The following is a 22,331-nucleotide window of genomic DNA, read 5'->3' on the forward strand; positions in this document are numbered from 1 at the left end:
CTAGAATTTCTTGTCCCTAATATTCTAGTCTTTCTCACTGTAGGCCCTTAATTTGCCAGATCATTCACCACTGCCCAGTTCAGTGGTTTCGGGTCAATCCTGTGACACAAAGTGGAGGACCGGGAAAATAGCCTGAAGTTCTGTCCTTTAGGAGGATTTCTTTCCCCTTTTGTCTTTCAAGGTTATTCCTATTTGGGGCTCCAGTGTAGCTCCCTTCACCCATGTACCAAGCTGAGCTACCTGTGAAGCAAACTCGGAACTTTTTCCTCCTGTGTGAGTTGGTTAATATGAGATCTCAGTATGGCCACATGTGTGAACTGAGGGAGAAGTACTGAAGTAATAGTCATGGATGACATCAAGATTTAGATCCCCTGCTCACAAAGATTGCTGATGTCCACTGATTCTGCTCATGTTCAGTCTTTGATATACCACTTCCATCTTATGATGGGTAGCTGTTGGTCTTGCCTCTCCCTACTGATATGATGGTTCAGCTCATGATGGGACCCAGCTCATGATGGCCATTTCTGGATACAGTTATTTGGTATCCCATGATCAATTGCTTCATCTCTACCAAGGCTCAACAGCATGCCAGAACTGTTTTTTGAAAAATATAATTCTCTCTTTCAATTGCTGATGGCATGGCCTTGATCCAGAACACTAGATGCCCATTGAGGCTTACCGTAAAATCAACATGATATGCTTTCCCAGTATGACACCCACAAATACCATAAAGTCTGCTGACTTGGGATGACCAAGCAGCAGGAGTGCTTCTACTACATCCTGGACCTGCTGCAGTGTCCTTTCCTGCTCCAGACTCCACTCAAAGTTGGCAGTTTTTGGTGTCATTTGGTATAGGAGTAAAAACAGTATTCTCCGGTACAGAATATATTGGCTTCAAAACCTGAAGTAGCCAGCAGGCACTATTTTCCTTTTTCATGGTGGGAGGTATAAAATACACTAAATTATCCTTTACTTCGGAAAGAATTACTGGCAGATACCAGATCACTAACTCCTAAAAATTTTACTAATGTAGTGAGCCTCTGAATCTTTATAGGCTTTATCTGTCCCCTCCTGAGAATACATCTCTGACCAAGGCCTCCAAGAAACTTGCCATTTCTTGCTTATCTGATCCAATTATCAATATAGTGGGCCAGAGTGATGATCTGCAAAATGTATAGCTAATCCAGTTCCCTTCAGATTATATTAGGACAGAGAGCTGAAGAGCCTATAACCCTAGACAAATAAATACATACTGTTGCTGTGCTCGCTTCGGCAGCACATATACTAAAATATATACTGTTGCTGTCCATTCAAATGAATACAAAGATCTCTGATCCCCATTTTGATGGTACAGGAAAAATGAATTTGCCAGATCAGTGGCCCTATATCATGTTCTCAGGCTGTGTTAATCTACCACAAGTGAAAATTACCACACTTGACACAAAAGCAGCAAATAGGTGAACTATTTGAATTTGTGGTAGATCCACTGTCATTCTGCAGGTTTTCAAGGACCAGAGTGGAGAGTTAAATGGGGTTAAGGGGAATTGCTACTCATGCTGCTTGCATCTATGCCACTTTCCCAAGAATGTGATATTGCCTTCGATTTACCATCCTGGCCAGTGGGAGTAGGAAGATTCAAAGGATTCCCCCTGGCTTTTCTAGTAGGATAGCTCTTCCCCAGAGGCCAAGGAGTCAAGATAAGGGTTTACATCGTCAGGTATGTCATTTCTAATTATACATTTGGCAACTATAGAAATGTCCACTAGATGGCACTGTAGTCCCAGGGTACCTACTGTAAGTCATCAAAAGCCAAGATTACATTTATTACCTAGCCTGCACACAGCCTCACTCTAACAATAGGATCGGGATGGTACTTTGGATCTCCAAGTATGGTTACCCAAGTAAATTGCTAGAAGTCCCTTTGTAGGACTCGGGTATTCATTATCATGTACATTTGCTGTGATGTTGCAGAGCACTTCTACCTAGCCAATCCAGACCCTCCTTCAGTCAATGAGTGTGAGCTCTGAACACTGGAAACTGTGGAGACCACCATGAATTTATATATCGGGTGCTGTCTTAGCTCCTGATGATACAACTTTTATTTCTTCTGGTAGTACAGGTTGGGCAATATCCTCACTAGCTATCCTCCTATCTTGCCTCAAGAGAGCTATGTTCTGTTAACCATCATTTGTGGACCAGGTGTCCCAGACTGCCACTCCATACTTGACTATTAGAAAAATTGTTCCTGCCTGTGTCACCACCTATCCTCTGTTACGTTGGACTCATGTTACCTCCACTGCTACTAGTGAGTCCATTTCTGTTAAGGTATCTCCTACTGCCAGCCCTTATTTGTGATGCTGGTGTTCCTCTCACTAGTATATTTCTTATTGCTTTGACTGGGCCCACCCGCAAAAGCATGGTCATGTAGTAGATTAATTGGGTGAAACTGGTTCAGGGTCTTTCTGAGGCTGCAATCAAGTGACAACCTGGGCTAAAGTCATCTGAAGACCTGATCAAGATCAGGGTATCCACTTCCAAGCAGGTCTACTCAAGTTCATACTGATTGTTTGGGGAAGATTCAGTTCTTGTCCATATGAGCAGCTTGAATGGCATGGTGCTATCTTCAGAGTAAGCAATTCACAACCAAGCCTAAAGCCATAATGACTTATATGATCCAGCCTTGGAAGTCCCATACTTCACTTGCACAGTATTATACAGGTTACAAGGTCAGCCTATTCACTGCAGAAGGAGACTGTACAAAAATATGAATATCAGTGAGGATCCCTGGGGGCCATCATGAAGGCTGCCAGCAACATAGTCCACCCTCTGCCTCCAATGACTCATTTTGTTCTCACATAAAAACACCTTCACCTGCTCTCAGTGCTAAAATGTCTCAACTATTTATAGCATCAGCTCAAAGTCCAGGGTCTTGTCATCTAAATCAGGTCCAGGTGTCAATGAGCCTCTTGTGGTCTAGTTTCTAGAGATTACCTCTTAGAGTACAGTTACTCTAGAACAGAAGACCTGTGATCCAAAGGGACTTGAAATCTACCATCTTCCACTCAGGATCCTCACAAATCTAACACAAACTAGTGGGATATGCATAAATTAACCACTACACATACTCTCAGTGAAATAAGTGGAAGGCAAGAAGCATAAAGCAGTCAAATGAAATTCTGAAATCTACTATTTGGCATTGTTGGCAGTTCTCTGATTAGGACTCAAGACCAGAGAATAATTCTCCAAGGTTCTTGACTCTACTTTCTATTCTCGACTCTGACTTCTCAATCATCCTTCCTTCACCATGAAAAGCATCCCATGGCCGCAGCTGTTTTATTCTAGCCTGCTTTCTATTTGTAGGTGTTTGGCAGTTCAAAGGCCTCTATTCATTTTTTACTATTTCAGTCCTTTTAAAGAAGTTAGGGGTATTTCTTATAGCACAATTTTAAATTTTGCTCAATCAGACCACAAAAGCCACCCCTACAAATATATTTGAGATGGTCCTTCTTTACCTTTGGCTTCTGTTGAGGTTCCTGACAAATAATGCCCTAAGTTGTTACTGTCCCTACTGTTTGACTGAACGGCACCCTGAGGCACCACCTTAGATATTCCTCCATCTAAAACAAGGGTTTTACTCAATATTTTTAGTTTTGGTTATAGTTGACACACAATGTTACATTAGTTTTAGATGTACAACTTAATTTATACATTATGCTATGTTCACCACAAGTATAGCTACCATCTGCTCCATTACATCACTATTATGACATCATTGACTATATTCCTTATGCTCTGCTTTTTACTCCCCTGACTTACTCATGCCATAACTGGAGGCCTGTCTCTTTCTTTCATCTTCACCCATTTTCCCCAAACTCCCATCCTGCTGCCCTCTAGAACCATCAATTCTCTGTATTTACAGTTCTGGTTCTACTTCTTTATTCACTTTTTAGCCTCCATTTATCAGTGGAATCACATGATATTTGTCTTAGTCTGACTTATTTTATGTAGCATAATACATTCTAGGTCCACCCATGTTGTGTCAAATGGCACAATCTCATCCTTTTTTATGACTGTGTAATATCCCATTATATATACACACACACACACCCATTTTCCTTATCCATTCATCTACTGATGGGCACTTACGTTGCTTCCACATTTTGGCTATAGTAAATAATGTTGCAATAAACACTGAGGTACATATATCTTTTTGAGTTAGTGTGTTCATTTTCCCTGGGTAAATACCCAATAGTAGAATTATTGGATCATATGATAATTCTTTTAATTTTTTGAGGAGACTCCATACTGTTTTCCACAGTGGATGTAACAATTTACATTCCCACCAACAGTACATGAGGGTTCCCTTTTCTCCACATCCTTGCCAACACTGTTGTCTCTTGTGTTTTTTATTTTAGCCATTCTGACATGTGTGAGGTGATATCTCATTGTGGTTTTGATTTGCATTTCCCTGATGATCAGTGACGCTGAGCATCTCTTCATGTGTCTGTTGGCCATCTTCTTTGGAAAAATGTCTATTCAGGTCCTCTGCCCATTTTTAAATCAGATTATTTCTTTTTTTGGTGTTGGGTTGTATGAATTTTTTTACATATTTTGGGTATTAACCCCTTAGCAGATATATCATTTGCAAATATCTTCTCCCATTCAGTAGGCTGTTTTGTTTTGTTGATGGTTATATACACATCTCCAAAATTAGCTGTATTTGCAGGGAGGGCTCTGGGTTTCCCAAGGCTCGGGGTTAGGAGCTCAAACCAAGCTTAGGTAGACGTTTGAGAGGCAATGCCAGCCAACGTATAGGTTACCTGAATACTACATGCCTACAGTTGGTGCAGATAAATTAAGAGATTCAAAAGTCCTCCCTTGATGAATTCCTTGACAGAGAAGAGATTACATAACAGATAAATGCAAAACATTTGCGAACAGAAATTAATGTTCATACGTTCAAATTATTCATCTCCAATAGACTCTACTTTTTAAAATGAGGGCATTGTGGAAGACACCATATAGTTTATAGAAAACCTGAATCTATTCTGGAGGAAGGAGAAATGTGTGACTTTTTATTACATACTGAAAAATTTTAATTTTGATTTTTCTCAAAGGAAGTAAACAGGATGGCCACAACTTTTTATTAGCATGTGATCTTTTTCTTGGTATCTCTAGTAATAATCATTTACAATGAACTATAAACTAAATTTCAGTCCCATCAAGAAGAAAAAAATTTGTGAAACAATACCTTGCACAAATGTTTGATTTGGATACCTGCCACCAAATTAGTAGGCTCTGCTTCAAAATACTTGCTTTCATTTGTTTCATAAAATTGCCTTGTTTCCTTTTTTCCCTCAGGTGTTTCCCCAAACCAATGAGAGCGCTAAAAAGGGGGGGGGGGAATAAAAGTGAAATCACTGCAATGGGATTGAAAAATGATGCAATAGAAAATACTTTAGCCTGTTACCTTTTGTACTGAGATGGATTGCTGAAAATTTCTTGGGATTAAATTTTGGAGCTAAGTGGCTTAATTTGAATCCCCAAGGCATAAAAGCAGACTATTCTATTAAAATCATAACTGTCCAAGAGGGACAAATGAAAACTGCTCCAAAATGAGGTCATAGCAAAAATGATTGTATCACTCCTTGTCATATCTTCTCTTACCAATACATAAGCCAATAAAAACAAGACTGAAAAAGGAGGGCAAGATATACATGATTCCCATCATGCTATGGCTCTGACTCTAAGACATCTGTGCTAAACAAGGATATAAAACAGGTGGTGAGTGCCCAGATAGGGGACATACCTAAACCTCTTCTTATACCACCCAAAGACCCATACTATATTAATTTCTTTATGCCCGAGTTTAATTGTTTATGAAATACTTGCCTGTAACTGCGATGGAATACTCAGAGTTTTTAAAGTTTGGAGTTACAGGCCATCATCTACAGATTATTTATGGTTATATATACTGGGTGCTTTAAAATGTATTAGGAAAAGGCCAATGAATGGGCAGAGTCATTAAAATGATTCTTTCACCCGAACTATTGGATCAATTACAGACAATGCAAATTAGCTCATGGTGGCTTTTACAGAAATTACAATATATGTTCATAAGGACTGTGGCCTCTCTCAGTAACAGAGGCATTAGAACTCACCAGCAAGAAAAAGTTCCATGGCTTGGGCACACCATACTCCCCTGGAAAGACAGCTTCTATATACCAGGCCACAAGGCCATATAAGAAAGCATCAAATAAAAACATTCCCAGTACATGGGCAAAGTCAAAGTTCTCCATTTTGGGTGGTGAGAAGATGTTACTCCATTTAATTCCAATTTCTAAGAGATAACAGTTGACATTTAATTTAGGTGCCAACTGACACTAAAACAGTTATCCATCTGCATCATAATTAAAGAGTGAAGAAAAAAGGTGTTAATATTCTATAGAGATTCCTGTTATAGTCAGTTACTTTCTTATACCATTAGAATTTAGGACATCTGAGCAAGCAATCATGTAAGATGCTTCCTAGCATGCCAGAAACAATCAGTTATGAGTGAAACAAAAACAAAATATACTAAGTCAGGAATATAAACTTTAAGAAAAATAAGCAAACCTATGGGTTAAGACACTGACTCCTCCTTCTCCGCCCCTCCTCATGCTAAATGTTCACTGGAAAATATAATTTTAGAAAACCATAATCATTGAAAAGCAGGGATAAATGCTATCTATAGAAGAGAAGACTAGAAGAATTTTTGTGTAGATATTGCACTGATGAAAAAAGGAAGACTAAAAGTCACCAAAAGCAGACCTGTTTTGCTTCCAGTCCTAGCACTAAACAGCAGCCAGGAACTCCAAATGAGCAGGGAAAGCTACTAACAGACTTGAGTAAATTTATGGAGAGAATGTGGAAGCGCTCATGTACGACAGGTGGTGGTATGAAGTAATATCATTTTTTGAAGGACAGTTTAACAATATTAATCAATTTTAAAACTGTGAATATCTTATGAGAATATGGTCAAATTGATAAGGTAAATACTCACTCTCCATTTCTGCCTTGACTAGGAATTTAGTTCCCAGCCCCATTGCTATATTTGAGCTGAGACAGGAAGCCAGCTTCTGGGAGAATGTCATTTGTGCAAAGTTTGTAGAGACTGTAACAAGTGGGAAGTAGGTAGCAAAATAAATGAAACCTCCAACAGAAACAGCAAAATGTGCTGGAAATAAGAAGGAAATTATAAGGTCAATTTAAGCAACATGCAGAAACCTAAACTACAAATATCTGTGTTACTGGAAGAGTGTAATAAAATAAGCACAGTGAGAATAGAGATTTGTTTTGTTCACCATTTGCTTACCATTATACAATGAGTGGCACTTTATAGGTGCACAAAAGTATTTTTTGAATGCATAAGAGGCTGAAATTAAACATTTCAGTAACTGTTTTTTTTGGAATTTATCATTCTATAATGTAGTAACTATAAATATTATAGCTCTTAATGGAAATTTACATAAAAATTATCAATGTAAATACTATTATTGACTATTATTGACATAATCAGAAAATATCTAGATTGTATTTCCAGATACTATGAGATTCAGTCTATGTCATGATACTGGGGGAAAAGAAGGATACTTGAATAAACAGAAACACAAAGTTGGTCTCAAAAGCAGATATGGTTTGGAATATGAAAAGTTCCAAAAATGTGACTCTGATAAAACACTAACAAGAAAATTCCTGTTAATAAACCAATTAACATCATCAGGAGTTAAAATTCAGCATCTAAATAAAAATGGTATATTATAAAGTACAACGTATTATTCCACTATTAGTAATGATTCTTCCTTTCCCTCTTTATCTCACTCTACATTCCATATTCACCAACTAGAACACTTATGTTTTATATACTCATCAATGTGTATTCTTTTTTAAAATTAAAATTATAAAGAGAATGAGAGGGGACAAATAAGAGATAACAAAGACAATATATTAGATACACCTGATAAAATAGCATCAAAATATATAATGCAAAAAATAATAGAAGTTCTAGAATATACAAATGTACAATCATAGTGGAAATTTTAACCATCTTTCTCAGAATTAACAAACTTGGCCTAATGAAAATACATGTCAACTATCCCAAACAACCTCAAAATATACCTTTTTTTTTTTTTAAAGATTTTTTAATTCATTTATTTGACAGAGAGATAGCGAGAGCAGGAACACAAGCAGGGGGAGTAGAAGAAGGAGAAGCAGGCTTCCCGCCGAGCTTGGAAAAGCCCGACGCAGGGCTCGATCCCAGGACCCTGGGATCATGACCTGAGCCAAAGGCAGACGCCTAACCATCTGGGCCACCCAGGCACCCCAAAATATACATTTTTTTTCAAACATATTTGGAATACCGATTTTTAAAAAACTGGACATTGACTAGGTCATAAAGTAAATCCTAACAAATTTCAAAGGAATTATATTAAACTGGCAATCAATAACCAGAAGATATCCATAAAAACCCAATATGTTCAGAAATTTAAGACACACATCTTTGAATAATTAAAGAAGAAAATTATAAGGAAAATTATAAAACATTTTAATGTAACAACAGGAAAAAGCTTATGTATCAAAATTTGTGTCATGCAGTCAAACCAGTATTAAAAAGGAAATGACTAGCCTTAAATTTATTTATTAAAAGAAATAAGACAAACATACACTATCACAAGTTTTAAAAAATGGCAATAAATACAAAGTTTATGGAATGGTAAGAGGATCAACAAAGCCAAAAGCTTATTCTCTGTAGAGACTAATACTGCTAACTAACCTGTTGTGAAACTGATCAAGAAAAAAAAGAGAAGGCACAAATTACTAGTATAAGGAGTAAAAGAGTATATATCATGACAGCCATTAGCAAAGACATTAAAAACATAAGAAACCATATTAAATTAATGATACTGCACCAATAAATTTCAAAACTAAAAATATAAGTTAAAGAAAATACAACTTACCAAAATGAAAGAACTAGAAAACCTGAATGCCTAAGGTCATAAAAGAAATTGAATCAATAATTAAAATCCTTCCCAGTGCTTTTTCAGCAACTTCTAGCAGATATTCAAAGAAGAAATAATTAGAATACTGCACTGAAATTCCCAGAGAGATAGAGATACAGAAAAAGAGGACATCCAATCAGAGAAAGACATGTATCATATGACCTCACTGATATGAGGAATTCTTAATCTCAGGAAACAAACTGAGGGTTGCTGGAGTGGTGGGGGGTGGGAGGGATGGGGTGGCTGGGTGATAGACATTGGGGAGCGTATGTACTATGGTGTCTCCTCTTTAATTTCTTTCATCAATGTTTTATAGTTTTCAGAATGTAGGTCCTTCACCTCTGTGGTTAAATTTATTCCTAGGCATTTTATTATTTCTGGTGCAAGTGTAAACGGGGTTATTTTCTTAATTTCTCTTTCAGTGAAAGGACTGCCTCCAAAGAAATGCACACATGAATGGGAACTTGACATACAGCAGAGTAGGTACTGCAGAGTAGTGAGGAAAAGGTGAACTGTTTATCACATGTTGCTTATGCACTCGGGAGAACAATCAATTTGCTACATCATACCACACACAAAAGAACACAGGAAGATAATTTTATGACTTTGGAGTACAGAATTTTTTTCACTGAAATATTTAATATCACAAACTGTGAAGGAAAAGATTGGTAAAGGAAAAGATTGATCACATTAAAATTAGTAACTATTAAAAGACACCATAAATAAAAGCTGAGAGCTCCAAACTGGGACAAGTTTTGCAACACATTTGCAACTAACAAAAGGTAGGTAGCAGGAACATATAAATAACTCCTGCAAATCAATAATCATAATAGATAAGAATGCACAAACAGATTTTACAGAAAAGGAAACACATGACCCATATTAATATTAATAACACTCAGCTTCATCAGTAAGTGAGAAAATGCAGGTCTGAACTGCCATAAGATAGGATTTCATATCTCCAGTATGGCACAAATTAGAGTTTGATGTAGTAAATTTTGGCAGGGGTATGGAATAATAGGAATTCTCATCTTCCAGTAGGGCTGTAAATGCACAGAACCACTTTGGAAGTGTTGGACACAGGTAGTCAGGTTGGACATTTACAAACCCTATGACCCAGCAATTCCTTTTCTACATATGTACCATAGTGAAAGTCTAACACATATAAACTAAAGACACGTACAAAAATGTTCTAAACATCTAGTCTGCCATAATTCCAGAAACAGGAAATGACAGTATCTGTTTTCTAACTATCTCATTTTTCTCTTTGGTATATTATCACATTCTGCCTTACATTGACACACCACTTTTCTTTACCTCCTGGGTTGGTTGGTTTTTTTTTTTTTTTTTTTTTTTTTTTTAAAGATTTTTTTTATTTATTTATCTGAGAGAGAGAATGGGAGACAGAGAGCATGAGAGGGGAAGGGTCAGAGGGAGAAGCAGACCCCCCGCTGAGCAGGGAGCCCGATGTGGGACTCGATCCCGGGACTCCAGAATCATGACCTGAGCCGAAGGCAGTTGCTTAACCAACTGAGCCACCCAGGCGCCCCAGGGTTGGTTGGTTTTATTTGTTTGTTTGTTTTGGCTGCTTATAGGTTGTACATGTGATCATGTGACTTGTAAGGACCCATTAACTAACAATACTCATGATAATGTACTGAGAAAAATAAAAATAAAATGAAATAGAGTTACTGGTCATGACTGCTATTGGCATGTTAGCCCTCAAAAAGCAAGGAAACAATTTTTGCTTGCCTTTGTTTATTAGATACCGGGCCAGCTCAATGAATGACTTTTAGATACTTGCATCCATTGACTTGACTTCCCATTCCAATCTTCCAGTCTTTCAAAAATGTTTAAAAACTAACCTCTATAAGAAGCATTCGTAGGTTTATCTCAATATGAAGTGGGAGTATTTTAATCCTTTTTTCCTATGTATACTGATTCATAAATTTTCATTGCTCTCTGCATGTCCTATCAAATAATTTTTTTGTGCATATGATATGCATGTCCACAAGGTCAATGACAGCTCTATGGGACAGACACTGTATTTCAAATACACAGCAAACACACAATAAAGATCTATTAATGAAGTACATGGACCCTTTCTTTCAGGCAAGCAATTTTGTTGTTTTCTTTCTCTTGACATACTGCAGATCATCAGATACTGACAGACTTTATTCCCTCCACTAGAATATACAGAAGCCATCTCAATCATTACCATTCCTGCTGGATGGTTAAATAGATACCATATGCATAGCAGCAGATAAAGGTTAAAAAGAATCCTCAAATATGACCTTATTTTCGTTTTTATCCTTTTTTCACGTGTATACTATATATTAATTTTCACTGCTCCCTTCATTCCCTTTCTTATCATTTCATGTACTTACAATACTTGTCTTTTTAGTTAGAATATAAAGAGAGGCTACAGATGAGATGGCAAATGAAGGTCACAGAAGCCTCCGAATATAATCCCCACTGAGTCACTAATTATCTTTCCCAGGAGTTTTAGACTCACCTTTATTGAAGAACGTGCTAACCATAAAGCTGAAGAATATTGTGGCGATGGCAAAACACAGCAAAAAGACGAAGACAAGAGATGGGTCACTGTACTGGATGACTGGCACAGGTTCTATCTAATAAAATAATCAGGAAGCCAGTTGAGCCATACTCTAAATGGCATCACAGTAAAACAACAGAGGAGAAATGAAACATCTTTAAATATTTTAATAGTCCTAGTGAAACTAATGACAAACCTCAGGGAGATGAATAAACAATTCATTAACTACAAAACGTCCACACATCTAAACTTAAAGTTTAGTTTGCTGAGAGACTAAGCAGCTCCTGAATTTCCAGATTGGAGTCAACAATAGGCACGTGTTCACTTCCTGACAACTTGAATCCATTAGGCCCATACCATGTTATATGTTTTTCCTCTCGAAGTTTAGCTATAGCATACTACAGTGAAATAGACACTTGCCTTGGCAAAGAAAATCATGCACATCAAAAGGATGATAACTGAATACAAAGAGAGGAATGTGAAGAAATAGGCAGCCCAGAACATCCAATTACTGAGTCCTATCATGAGCAGATACTCCTGTGGGAGAGTTAACACAAACCAAACATCATGTAAAACAATATAGTTATATAAAATGCATTCACAAAGATTATCTAATTTATTTCTACCACAATCAAAATTGGTTAAATAAGAATTATCATGCCCGATTTATAGAAGAGGAGATCAATGATTTGATTAAAATTATTCAGCTAGTGTGTGGCAGTACTATGATGCTTATAAGCCTAGAGATGATCTCACCAATAATTTACCTGATATTTTAAGGTATGAAAAACCCTTAAATAAAACTATAAACTGCTTAGATTAATATCCCCTTTCTTTTTATTATGCCTTCTAGGAGGTATTAAAGAATGTAAATATATTTTAATTAAATTATAAAAGATAGAAGCAAACACTAAAACTATGATAAAAAATAAGGGGAAAAATTCAGTTTTAGAAATAATCTTTATGAACTATATTCTTTAAAGAAATATTTTATTTCGAGTGTTAATAAAAGAGCATCAAAAAAGTTTAGCTAGGGCGCCTGGGTGGCTCAGTTGGTTAAGCGACTGCCTTCGGCTCAGGTCATGATCCTGGAGTCCCTGGATCGAGTCCCGCATCGGGCTCCCTGCCGAGCAGGGAGCCTGCTTCTCCCTCTGACCCTCCCCCCTCTCACGTGCTCTCTCTCTCTCATTCTCTCTGTCTCAAATAAATAAATAAAATCTTTAAAAAAAAAAAAAAGTTTAGCTAAGCATATAATGTAGAAAACCAATAAGAAGACTCAAATGAGTGGTATGAGTCTTCACAGGCTATTTTAAATATTTCTATTGAATTTTACTGATGTACCAATATTAAATTCTGTAACTTTAAGCTCTTCTTAGGGCAGAGACTATGTTTGCCTATCTGTATCTGCCTGGCCCATACAAAGAGTTTAATAAATGTTTGTTGAAAGGACAAATGAATGAATGTGAGGATTTTGGAATTTGCATACTTTCCAAAGTTCTTAAAAATGGGCACAGGTCCACTTTATTATGCACAGGGGACAGAAATAGGGATAAATGGTTCCTAGCAATCAATGCTACAACCAGACTTTCTTAGCAAGTTTTAATCACCAACAAAAATGACAAAGTACTTTTAACAAAAGAAGTGTAAGATTTCTGGGGGCCTGAGTGGCCCAGTCTGTTGGGTGGCCAACTCTTGGTTTCAGCTCAGGTCATGATCTTGGGGACCTTGGGGATTGTGCCCCACATCCAGCTCCCTGCTCAGTGGGGAGTCTGCTTCAGGATTCTCTATCTCCCCCTGCCCCTCCCACTGCTCTCTCTAAAATAAATACATAAATGTTAAAAAAAAAAAAAATAGAAGTGTAAGATTTCTACACTGAAAACTAAAACACTGTTGAAAGAAAGTAAAGGAAACCTAACTGTAGGAAAGACACCCCATTAATAACCCATTAATTCAACATACTATTGGAAGTTCTAGCCACAGCAATTGGGCAAGAAAGAAAGAATGGATGCAAATCAGAATTATTTGCATATGACATGATATTATACATAGGACACACTAACAATTCCACCAAAAAAACTCTTAGAACTAATCAACAATGTCAGTAAATCTGGAGAATACAAAACCAAAATACGAAAATCTGTTGCATTCCTACTCACTAATAAAGAACTATTAGAAAGAGAAATTAAAAAAACAATCGATTTACAAATGCATCAAAAAGAATAAGATACATGGGAAGAAATTTAACCAAGGAACTGAAAGACCTGTGCACTGAAAATTCTAAGATACTGAAGAAAGAAACTGAAAACAACACAAACAAATAAACAGATATACCATGCTTGTGGATTGGAAAAATTAATATTGGTAAAATGTCCATACTACCCAAAGCAATAGACAGATTCAATGCAATCCTCATCAAAATTCCAATGTCACTTTTCACAGAAATAGAACAATCCTAAAATTTATAAGGAACCACAAAAGACCCCAAATAGGCAAAGCAATCTTCAGAAAGAAGAAAAAGGCTGGAAGCATTCTACTTCCTGATTTCAAACTATATTACAAATCTATAGTAATCAAAACAGTACAGTACTGTCATTAAAACAGACAACAGAGCAATGCAACAGAATAGAGAGCACAGAGATAAACTCACACATATATGGCCAATTAATTTATGACAAAAAAGTAAAAAATACACAATGGGAAAAGGACAATTCAGAAAAAATTAGATATATATAAGGCATCCAAGCAGATGAGACAATCTTACATGCAAACCAGATTCCACACATAAAAAAGAATTAATAAATGACTCATCAAAGTAGGAGAATACAAAGTCAACACACAAAAATCAGTTGAACTTCTATACACTACCAATGAACAATCTAAAATGGAAATTAGGAAAACAATTCCACTTACAAGAGCATCAAAACGAGTAAAATATGGGGTGCCTGGGTGGCTCAGTCAGTTAAGCGTCTGCCTTCAGCTCAGGTCATGATCCAGGAGTCCCAGGATCGAGTCCCCAGGATCGAGTCCCACATGGGGCTCCCTGCTCAGCAGGGAGTCTGCCTCTCCCTCTGCCCTCACCCTGCTCATGCTTTCTCTCTCTCTCAAATAAATAAAATCTTTTAAAAAAAGAGTAAAATACTTAGGAGTAAACTTAACCAAGGAGGTGAAAGATTTGTACAATTAAAACAATGAGAAGTGAAAGATCTCTACATTTTTGAGGCCAATATATTCCCATACAATTAAAAAATAATTAGAAAATTAGATAAAATTAGAAAAAAATTTGGTGAAATGTAGAGCAAACAGAATTTTCATACCTTGCTAATGGAAGTGAAAACTGGTAAAATTTTATTGGCAAACTTTGGCACTATATAATAAAGTTAAATATGTATAATCTAACATTCAGCAAAAAAAATGTATAAAATATTCATAGAAGAATTACTTATAATACCCAAACTCCAAACACTAAAGGAAAATAGATAAATTGTGATAGTCATACTATGGAATCGTAAAACTCATATAACTCAATGAATATAAATGAACAACAGCTACATATTTAGCTGAAAGAACCACACAGACACAACATAATACAGTGCATGATTCCATTTATCAAGTTCAAGGCAGACAAAACTAGCTCATAATATTAGAAATCAGGTTGGTGTATACTTTGGAGAAAATGTTTTGAGGGGTACACAAGCCATCTTCTAGAGTGTTGGCAGTGTTTTATTTCTCACAGGGGTCATGATAAAAAGGGCATACTTTCTTCATGATAACCCATTCAACTCTACTACAATAATTTGAATGTTAGTGTCTCCTCAAAATTCCTAAGTAGAAAACCTTGTCCCCAGTGTGATGGCACTTTGAGGTGGGGCCCCTGAGAGATAATTAGGTGATGAGGGCTAAGCCCTCATGAATCAGATTAGTGCCCTTATAAAGGACACCCCAGAGAGCTCACATTTCTTCTGTCACATGAGGAGACAGTGATGAATGAGGTGCCATCTATGAACCACAGAGTGCATTCTCATCAGACATTCTGAATCTGCTGGCACCTTGCTCTTGGACTTTCCAGGTTGCAGAACTGAGAGAAATAAATTTCTCTTGCTTTATAAGCTATATAGTTTATGATATTTTTGTTACAGTAGCCTGGATGGATTAAAATACATACACTTCTGATTTGTGCACTTTTCTGTGTGTACGTATGTTATACTTCAATGAAAGTAATTTAAAAATGAAATATAAGGGGGGGGAATCGGAGGGAGAGATGAACCATGAGAGACTATGGACTCTGAGAAACAAACTGAGAGTTCTAGAGGGGAGGGGGGTGGGAGGATGGGTTAGCCCGGTGATGGGTATTAAGGAGGGCACGTATTGCATGGAGCACTGGGTGTTATACGCAAACAATGAATCGTGGATCACTACATCAAAAACTAATGATGTATTGTATGGTGACTAACATAATAAAATTAAATAAAAAAAAAGAAATATAAGTATTCTGTAGTTTCTAGAGTACAGATTCTTTACCTCCTTGGTTAGGTTTATTCCTAGGTATCTTATGGTTTTTGGTGCAATTGTAAATGGGACTGATTCCTTAATTTCTCTTTCTTCAGATACATTGTTAGTGTATAGAAATGCAACTGATTTCTGTGCATTAATTTTGTATCCTGCCACGTTGCCGAATAGATATTGTTAAAATGTCTATGCTGCCCAGAGCAATCTATACATTCAATGCAATCCCTATCAAAATAACATCGACATTTTTCACAGAGTTGGAACAATCCTAAAATTTGTATGGAACCAGAAAAGACCCCAAATTGCTGGGGGAATGCTGGAAAAGAAAACCAAAGCTGGAGGCATCACAATTCTGGACTTCAAGCTCAATTACAAAGCTGTAATCATCAAGACAGTATGGTTCTGGCACAAAAACAGACACATGGATCAATGGAACAGAATAGAGAGCCCAGAAATGGACCCTCAACTCTATGGTCAACTAATCTTTGACAAAGCAGGAAAGAACATGCAATGGAAAAAAGACAGTCTCTTCAATAAATGGTGCTGGGAAAACTGGACAGCCAAGTCCAGAAGAATGAAATTGGACAATTCTCTTACACCATACACAAAGATAAACTCAAAATGGATGAAAGACCTCAATGTGAGACAGGAATCCATCAAAATCCTAGAGAACATAGGCAGCAACCTCTTGGACCTTGGCCACAGCAACTTCTTCCAAGACACATCTCTAAAGGCAAGGGAAGCAAAAGAAAAAAAATGAACTTTTGGGACTTCATCAAGATAAAAAGCTTCTGCACAGCAAAGGAAACAGTCAATAAAACAAAGAGGCAACCTACAGAATGGGAGAAGATATTTGCAAATGACATAACAGATCAAGGGCTGATATCCAAGATCTATAAAGAACTTCTCAAACTCAACACCTGAAAAACAAATAACCCAGTCAAAAAATGGGCAGAAGACATGAACAGACACTTCTCCAAAGAAGACATACAAATGGCTAACAGACACATGAAAAATGCTCCACATCACTTGCTGTCAGGGAAGTGCAAATGAAAACCACAATAAGATACCACCTTACACCAGTTAGAATGGCAAAAATTAACAAGGCAGGAAACAACAAATGTTGGAGAGGTTGTGGAGAAGGGGAACCCTCTTACACTGCTGGTGGGAATGCAAGTTGGTACAGCCACTTTGGAAAACAGTATGGAGGTTCCTCAAGATGTTAAAAATAGAGCTACCCTATGACCCAGCAATTGCACTACTGGGTATTTACCCCAAAGATACAGATCTAATGAACAGAAGGGGCACATGCACCCCAATGTTCATAGCAGCAATGTCCACAATAGCCAAACTGTGGAAGGAGCCAAGATGCCCTTCAACAAATGGATGGATAAAGATGTGGTTCATATATACAATTGACATCAGCCATCAGAAAGATGAATATCTACCATTTGCATCGACATGGATGGAACTGGAGGGACTTATGCTAAGTGAAATAAGCCAAGCAGAGAAAGACAATTATCATATGGTTTCACTAACATGTGGAATATAAGGAATAGTGCAGAGGGCCATAGGGGAAGGGAGGGGAAACTGAATGGGAAGTAATCAGAGAGGGAGACATACCATGAGAGACTCTGGACTCCGGGAAACAAATTGATGGTTGCAGAAGGGTGGGGGATGGGATAACTGGGTGATGGGCATTAAGGAGGGCACGTGATCTGATGAGCACTGGTTGTTATACGCAACTAATGAATCACTGAACATTACATCAAAAACTGATGTACTATATGTTGGCTAACTGAACTTAAGAAAAAAATATAAAAAAACAAATGAAATATAAATATCATAAGTCATAATGTTGATGTTTGTGTATCACGTTCTGGGGACTCAAAAAAAGTGTTAAATTATAATTGAGAATTAAAGAGAGATAATCAACAAGGAGATGGCAGCTACAACACCTGAGACAAGTAAGTTAACTGTGTGTTCACCAATCAGAAAAGAGGAAAGCATTACAGTCAGAGGAAACATAAACATAAAGGAAATTTCAAAAAAAAGTCATTCGTTTTGGCTGGAAGGAAAGGTATCTATGTTTTTTTTGCTCTCAGTGAAACACAATTCTGGAGGGGACTACAGGAGGTCATTTAAAACTTTTTTTTCAGCAATCAGAAATTGGTTAAAAAATTACAGTATGTTTTTTCTTTTTTTTTTTTTTAGATTCTACATATAAGTGAAATCATATGGTATTTGTCTTTTCTCTGACTTATTTCACTTAGCATAATCCCTCTAGGTCCATCCATGCTGTTGCAAATGATGAGATCTCGTTTTTTATGGCTGAGTAATATTCCATTGTATCTATATACAACATCTTCTTTATTCATTCATCTATAGATGGACAACAAACAAATGAACAAAAACAAAGACATACCTATAAATACAGAGAACACACTGATAGTTGCCAGAGAAGGGAGGGGGAAATGGGCAAAAGGGTGAAGGGGAGTGGGAGGTACAGGCTTCCAGTTATGGAATGACTAAGTAATGGGGATGAGTGGTACAGCATAAGGAATATAGTTAGAGGTATTGTAATAGTGTTGCACATTGACAGACCGTAGTTACCCCTGTGCTGAGCAGAGCATAATGGGCAAACTCGTCCAATCACTATGCTGTACAGCTGAAACTGATGTAACACTATGTGTCAACAATACTTCCATAAAAATTCCTTCTTAAATCACAGAATCATAGAATCTTGGAATTGATTTGTATCTAAATTCATCTAGACACAACTCCACAAATCCAGTAGATTATTTCTTTGTACTCTCCTTATTCCAGAGATGTTGGAGGGCATTTGGCATTTAAATTGTATCCATAAACAACAACGATAACAAAATGAGGAATAGGCAGGGGCCAAATATTAGAAAATGCATATGCTTAAGTGGAATTTATTCAGCAGAGAACAAAGATAAATACAGCCTTAAAATTTATTTCTAGCCATCTGTGTTACAGGACAATTACCCTGGCAACAATGTGCAAGGTAGATTCAGAGGAGAGCTGAGGGGTGAGGAGATGTGTGCGAAGAGCCCTGAGTGAGAAGAGGTGGGTGGTGAGAAACAACGTGAGGCTGATGTGTGAAGTGGTGTGGCCACTAAGAAAGGAAAGAGATTCAAGATACACAAGGATAAATGAAATGGAGAGACAACTGATGTTAACAGCCACATCTAACAGCTATGGAGCACCCACTAGGGGCCTGACAATGTACCAAACACTCAACACCTGTTTCCTCCTTTACACCATACAACAGCAGGTCCAGGTGATTTGATAGTGATAATTTTTCACATAATATCTAGCTTAATATCATGACAGCCTTCCAAGTTAGTTATTATTACTATACTTAATTTATATCTGAGAAAAAAGGCTAGAAAAGTTATATGACTATGTCAGAGTCAATAAATAATAGGGATAGGATTCAAATCTATGATTTATCAGAGTTCCTGAAACAAATTAGAAAATAAATCAATTATATATATAATTATATAAATCATCTCTCCCTATTTATAGGATATGTTATAATATTATAATATATTATATAATATATATTATATATGTTAAATACATAATTACATATTAATTATAATTATATATTATATATTAATAATTATATATGAATTATAAATTAATAATTGGTTAAATGACTGTATTTTTGAACTGCAAAGCCTCTGGCCATAACACAACATGGTCTCTACCGAGACACAGAAATTCTGAAGGGGACTATAAGTGGTCATTTAGAAAAAAAAACTTAGAAAAACTAATTATAGAATCATAGAATCTTGAAATTTACTTGTATCTAAATTCATCAAGACAGTTCCACAAGCCCAGATGATTAATTCTTTGCAACCCACCTATTCCAGAGAGATTTTAGAGCATTTGGCATTTAAATTCTATTTGTAATAATCTTGTGAAGTAGTCTTCGAGAAATAAAACTGAAGAATTCCAATAAAAACAAAATTCTAGAAAATCGCCAAGAGAAATAGCGTTCACTTTCTGGCTGCCACTGAAACAAGACCATCTACCAGTGCTGAGTGGGTAGAAATAATCCAGCCTCCACAGAAATTTATGCTACAGACCCAAATTTTTCTACAGAAGCTCTATTTACCTCAAGCAAAGTAGAGTTACCTTCAATCGCTTTTCCTTTTCCCACATAATAGACTGAATGAGGGTAAGATGATTCATAGAGAAGATAAATAAGATTACTAAAGGAATGAAAATACCAAAAAAGGTAAAGAAGTAATCACGAGAATATTCTGGATATGGAAATCTCTGAACAAAGACAGTGACATCTTGAAATAGCTTTTGTGTAGCTGCATGGTTAAAATATTTCATGATGGCCTGATCCAAGGCATGCTGCATAACCAGGAACCCTTCAGTGATGTACCCTAAATGAGAAAACAAGGATTGCTAAGTACAACAGACAAGAAATAGCTGAAATGAACAAAGGAAAAGGTAACTAAAGGTATGTCAAAAACAACAAAGTTAACTATTGTAAAGAGGCTCTTGTTATAGTCTAAATTTCACAGCTATTATGGTTTCCCCACGCAAATACATAATAAATACTTTTTTATTATTTAAATTTTTATTTACTTGAGTATGGTTGATGCACAAGGTTACATTAGTTTCAGGTGTACAATGTCGTGATTCAACAATTTCAGGTGTACGATGTCGTGATTTATACATTATGCTGTGCTCACCACAAGTGTAGATACCATCTGTGAGCATACAGTGCTATTACAGTATCATTAACTATATTCCTTATGCTGTGCTTTTTATTCCCATGACTTATTTATTCCTTAACTGGAAGCCTGTATCTCCCATTCCCTTTCACCCATTTTGCCCATCCCTTCCTCCTCTCTGGCAATCATCAGTTTGTTCTCTGTATTTGTAGATCTGATTCTGCCTTTTGTTTATTCATTTGTGGGTTTTTTTAGATTTTTTTAAAAGGATCCTAATTCCCAGCTTCCCAGAAAGTAAAATATTGTGTAAAATTACAGAGCTGCTTTCTGCAATTTCAATCAACTGAATGAGAACTGAATAAACTACTGCATAGGTCAAGACTTTAATTCGGTACCCTTGATATTTGAGAAATTAAGGGAAGTTTATAGTGAGTGAGTTATATGAACTGATGTCCACTAAAGCAGAGCTACTCAGTGTGTGGTCCTTGGATCTGTGGCAATATGCAAATAGCTTCTTACTGTTATATAAGTTTAGTATAAAAATGAGCAAACACTTAAAAACTTTTATTAAAATTTGGCAATGCCATGACATCTAAAAACTGAATTTTCTGTTCATCTATACAAGTTCTTTATAGATTTTCAATGTGAATCTGTGTCATATTTTCTCCCCTCTGGATCTCACCTTACTGTTTTAATAGGGTCTTTCACACAGGCTGGAATAATCAATTTTAATGAAGTTCAATTTGTCAATTTTTTTCTTTTATAATAATACCTTTTCTGTCTTAATGAATCACTGCTGGCCCCAAATTCATGAAGATATTCTCATAAATTTTGTTGTGGAAGCTTTACGATTTTAGTTTTTATATTTAGGTTTATGATCATCATGTTATTTAACTAATTATGTGTAGATATGGATTAGTGATCAAGATTCATTCTTTCCATCCACATACCATGTTATTCCATCACAATTTGTTCAAAAGATTTCCTTTTCCCAGTGAATTATACTGGTGCCTTCATGGAAAAATTAAATGACTATATGTATATGAGTCTATTTCCAGACACCTCATTCTTTTTATATGTATTTGTTCATCCTTACACCTATACGGCAATGTCTTAATTATATAGATTTATAATAAGTCTTGAATGTTCTTTAACATTGACATTCATTTTCAAGATTTTTTTAAAACTAATCTAGACCCTTTGTATTTCCATATATTTTTTAGAATAAGCTTGCTATTTTTTTTTCCAAAAAGACTGCTGGGATTCTGACTGTCACTATATTGCTATTATAGATCAACTTAGGGAAAAGCTACATCCTAACAATTTTGAGTCACCCAAGCAATGAAATTTAGATATCTCATCATTTGTTTAAAGTTTTCTCTCAGGAATGTTTTATTGGTTTTGGTGTAGATTTATAATTTATTATCATATACTATCTTGGGTATTTGCTCAATTAATACATTATATGTAGTACTTTCTTGTGGATCTCTTCACAATCACCTACATAAC

The 22,331-nt window shown here is 36.3% G+C and overlaps 1 protein-coding gene across 1 annotated transcript in view; it reads right to left on the bottom strand.

Annotated features, from left to right (window-relative positions):
• The window catches only part of LOC118549012 (phospholipid-transporting ATPase ABCA3-like), a 143,361-nt gene that overhangs the window by 102,035 nt on the left and 18,995 nt on the right, over positions 1-22,331 (bottom strand). The window contains exons 5-10 of the mRNA XM_078074025.1: positions 20,269-20,528; positions 12,016-12,132; positions 11,554-11,671; positions 7,043-7,216; positions 6,162-6,340; positions 5,252-5,386 (exon numbers count right to left, since the gene is read on the bottom strand). Coding sequence (XP_077930151.1) covers positions 5,252-5,386; positions 6,162-6,340; positions 7,043-7,216; positions 11,554-11,671; positions 12,016-12,132; positions 20,269-20,528 — 983 coding nt within the window. The remainder of the gene's footprint in view (positions 1-5,251; positions 5,387-6,161; positions 6,341-7,042; positions 7,217-11,553; positions 11,672-12,015; positions 12,133-20,268; positions 20,529-22,331) is intronic.

The sequence above is a fragment of the Halichoerus grypus genome, chromosome 6, assembly GCF_964656455.1.
Source record: "Halichoerus grypus chromosome 6, mHalGry1.hap1.1, whole genome shotgun sequence".
In the NCBI taxonomy this organism is placed as follows: Eukaryota; Metazoa; Chordata; class Mammalia; order Carnivora; family Phocidae; genus Halichoerus; species Halichoerus grypus.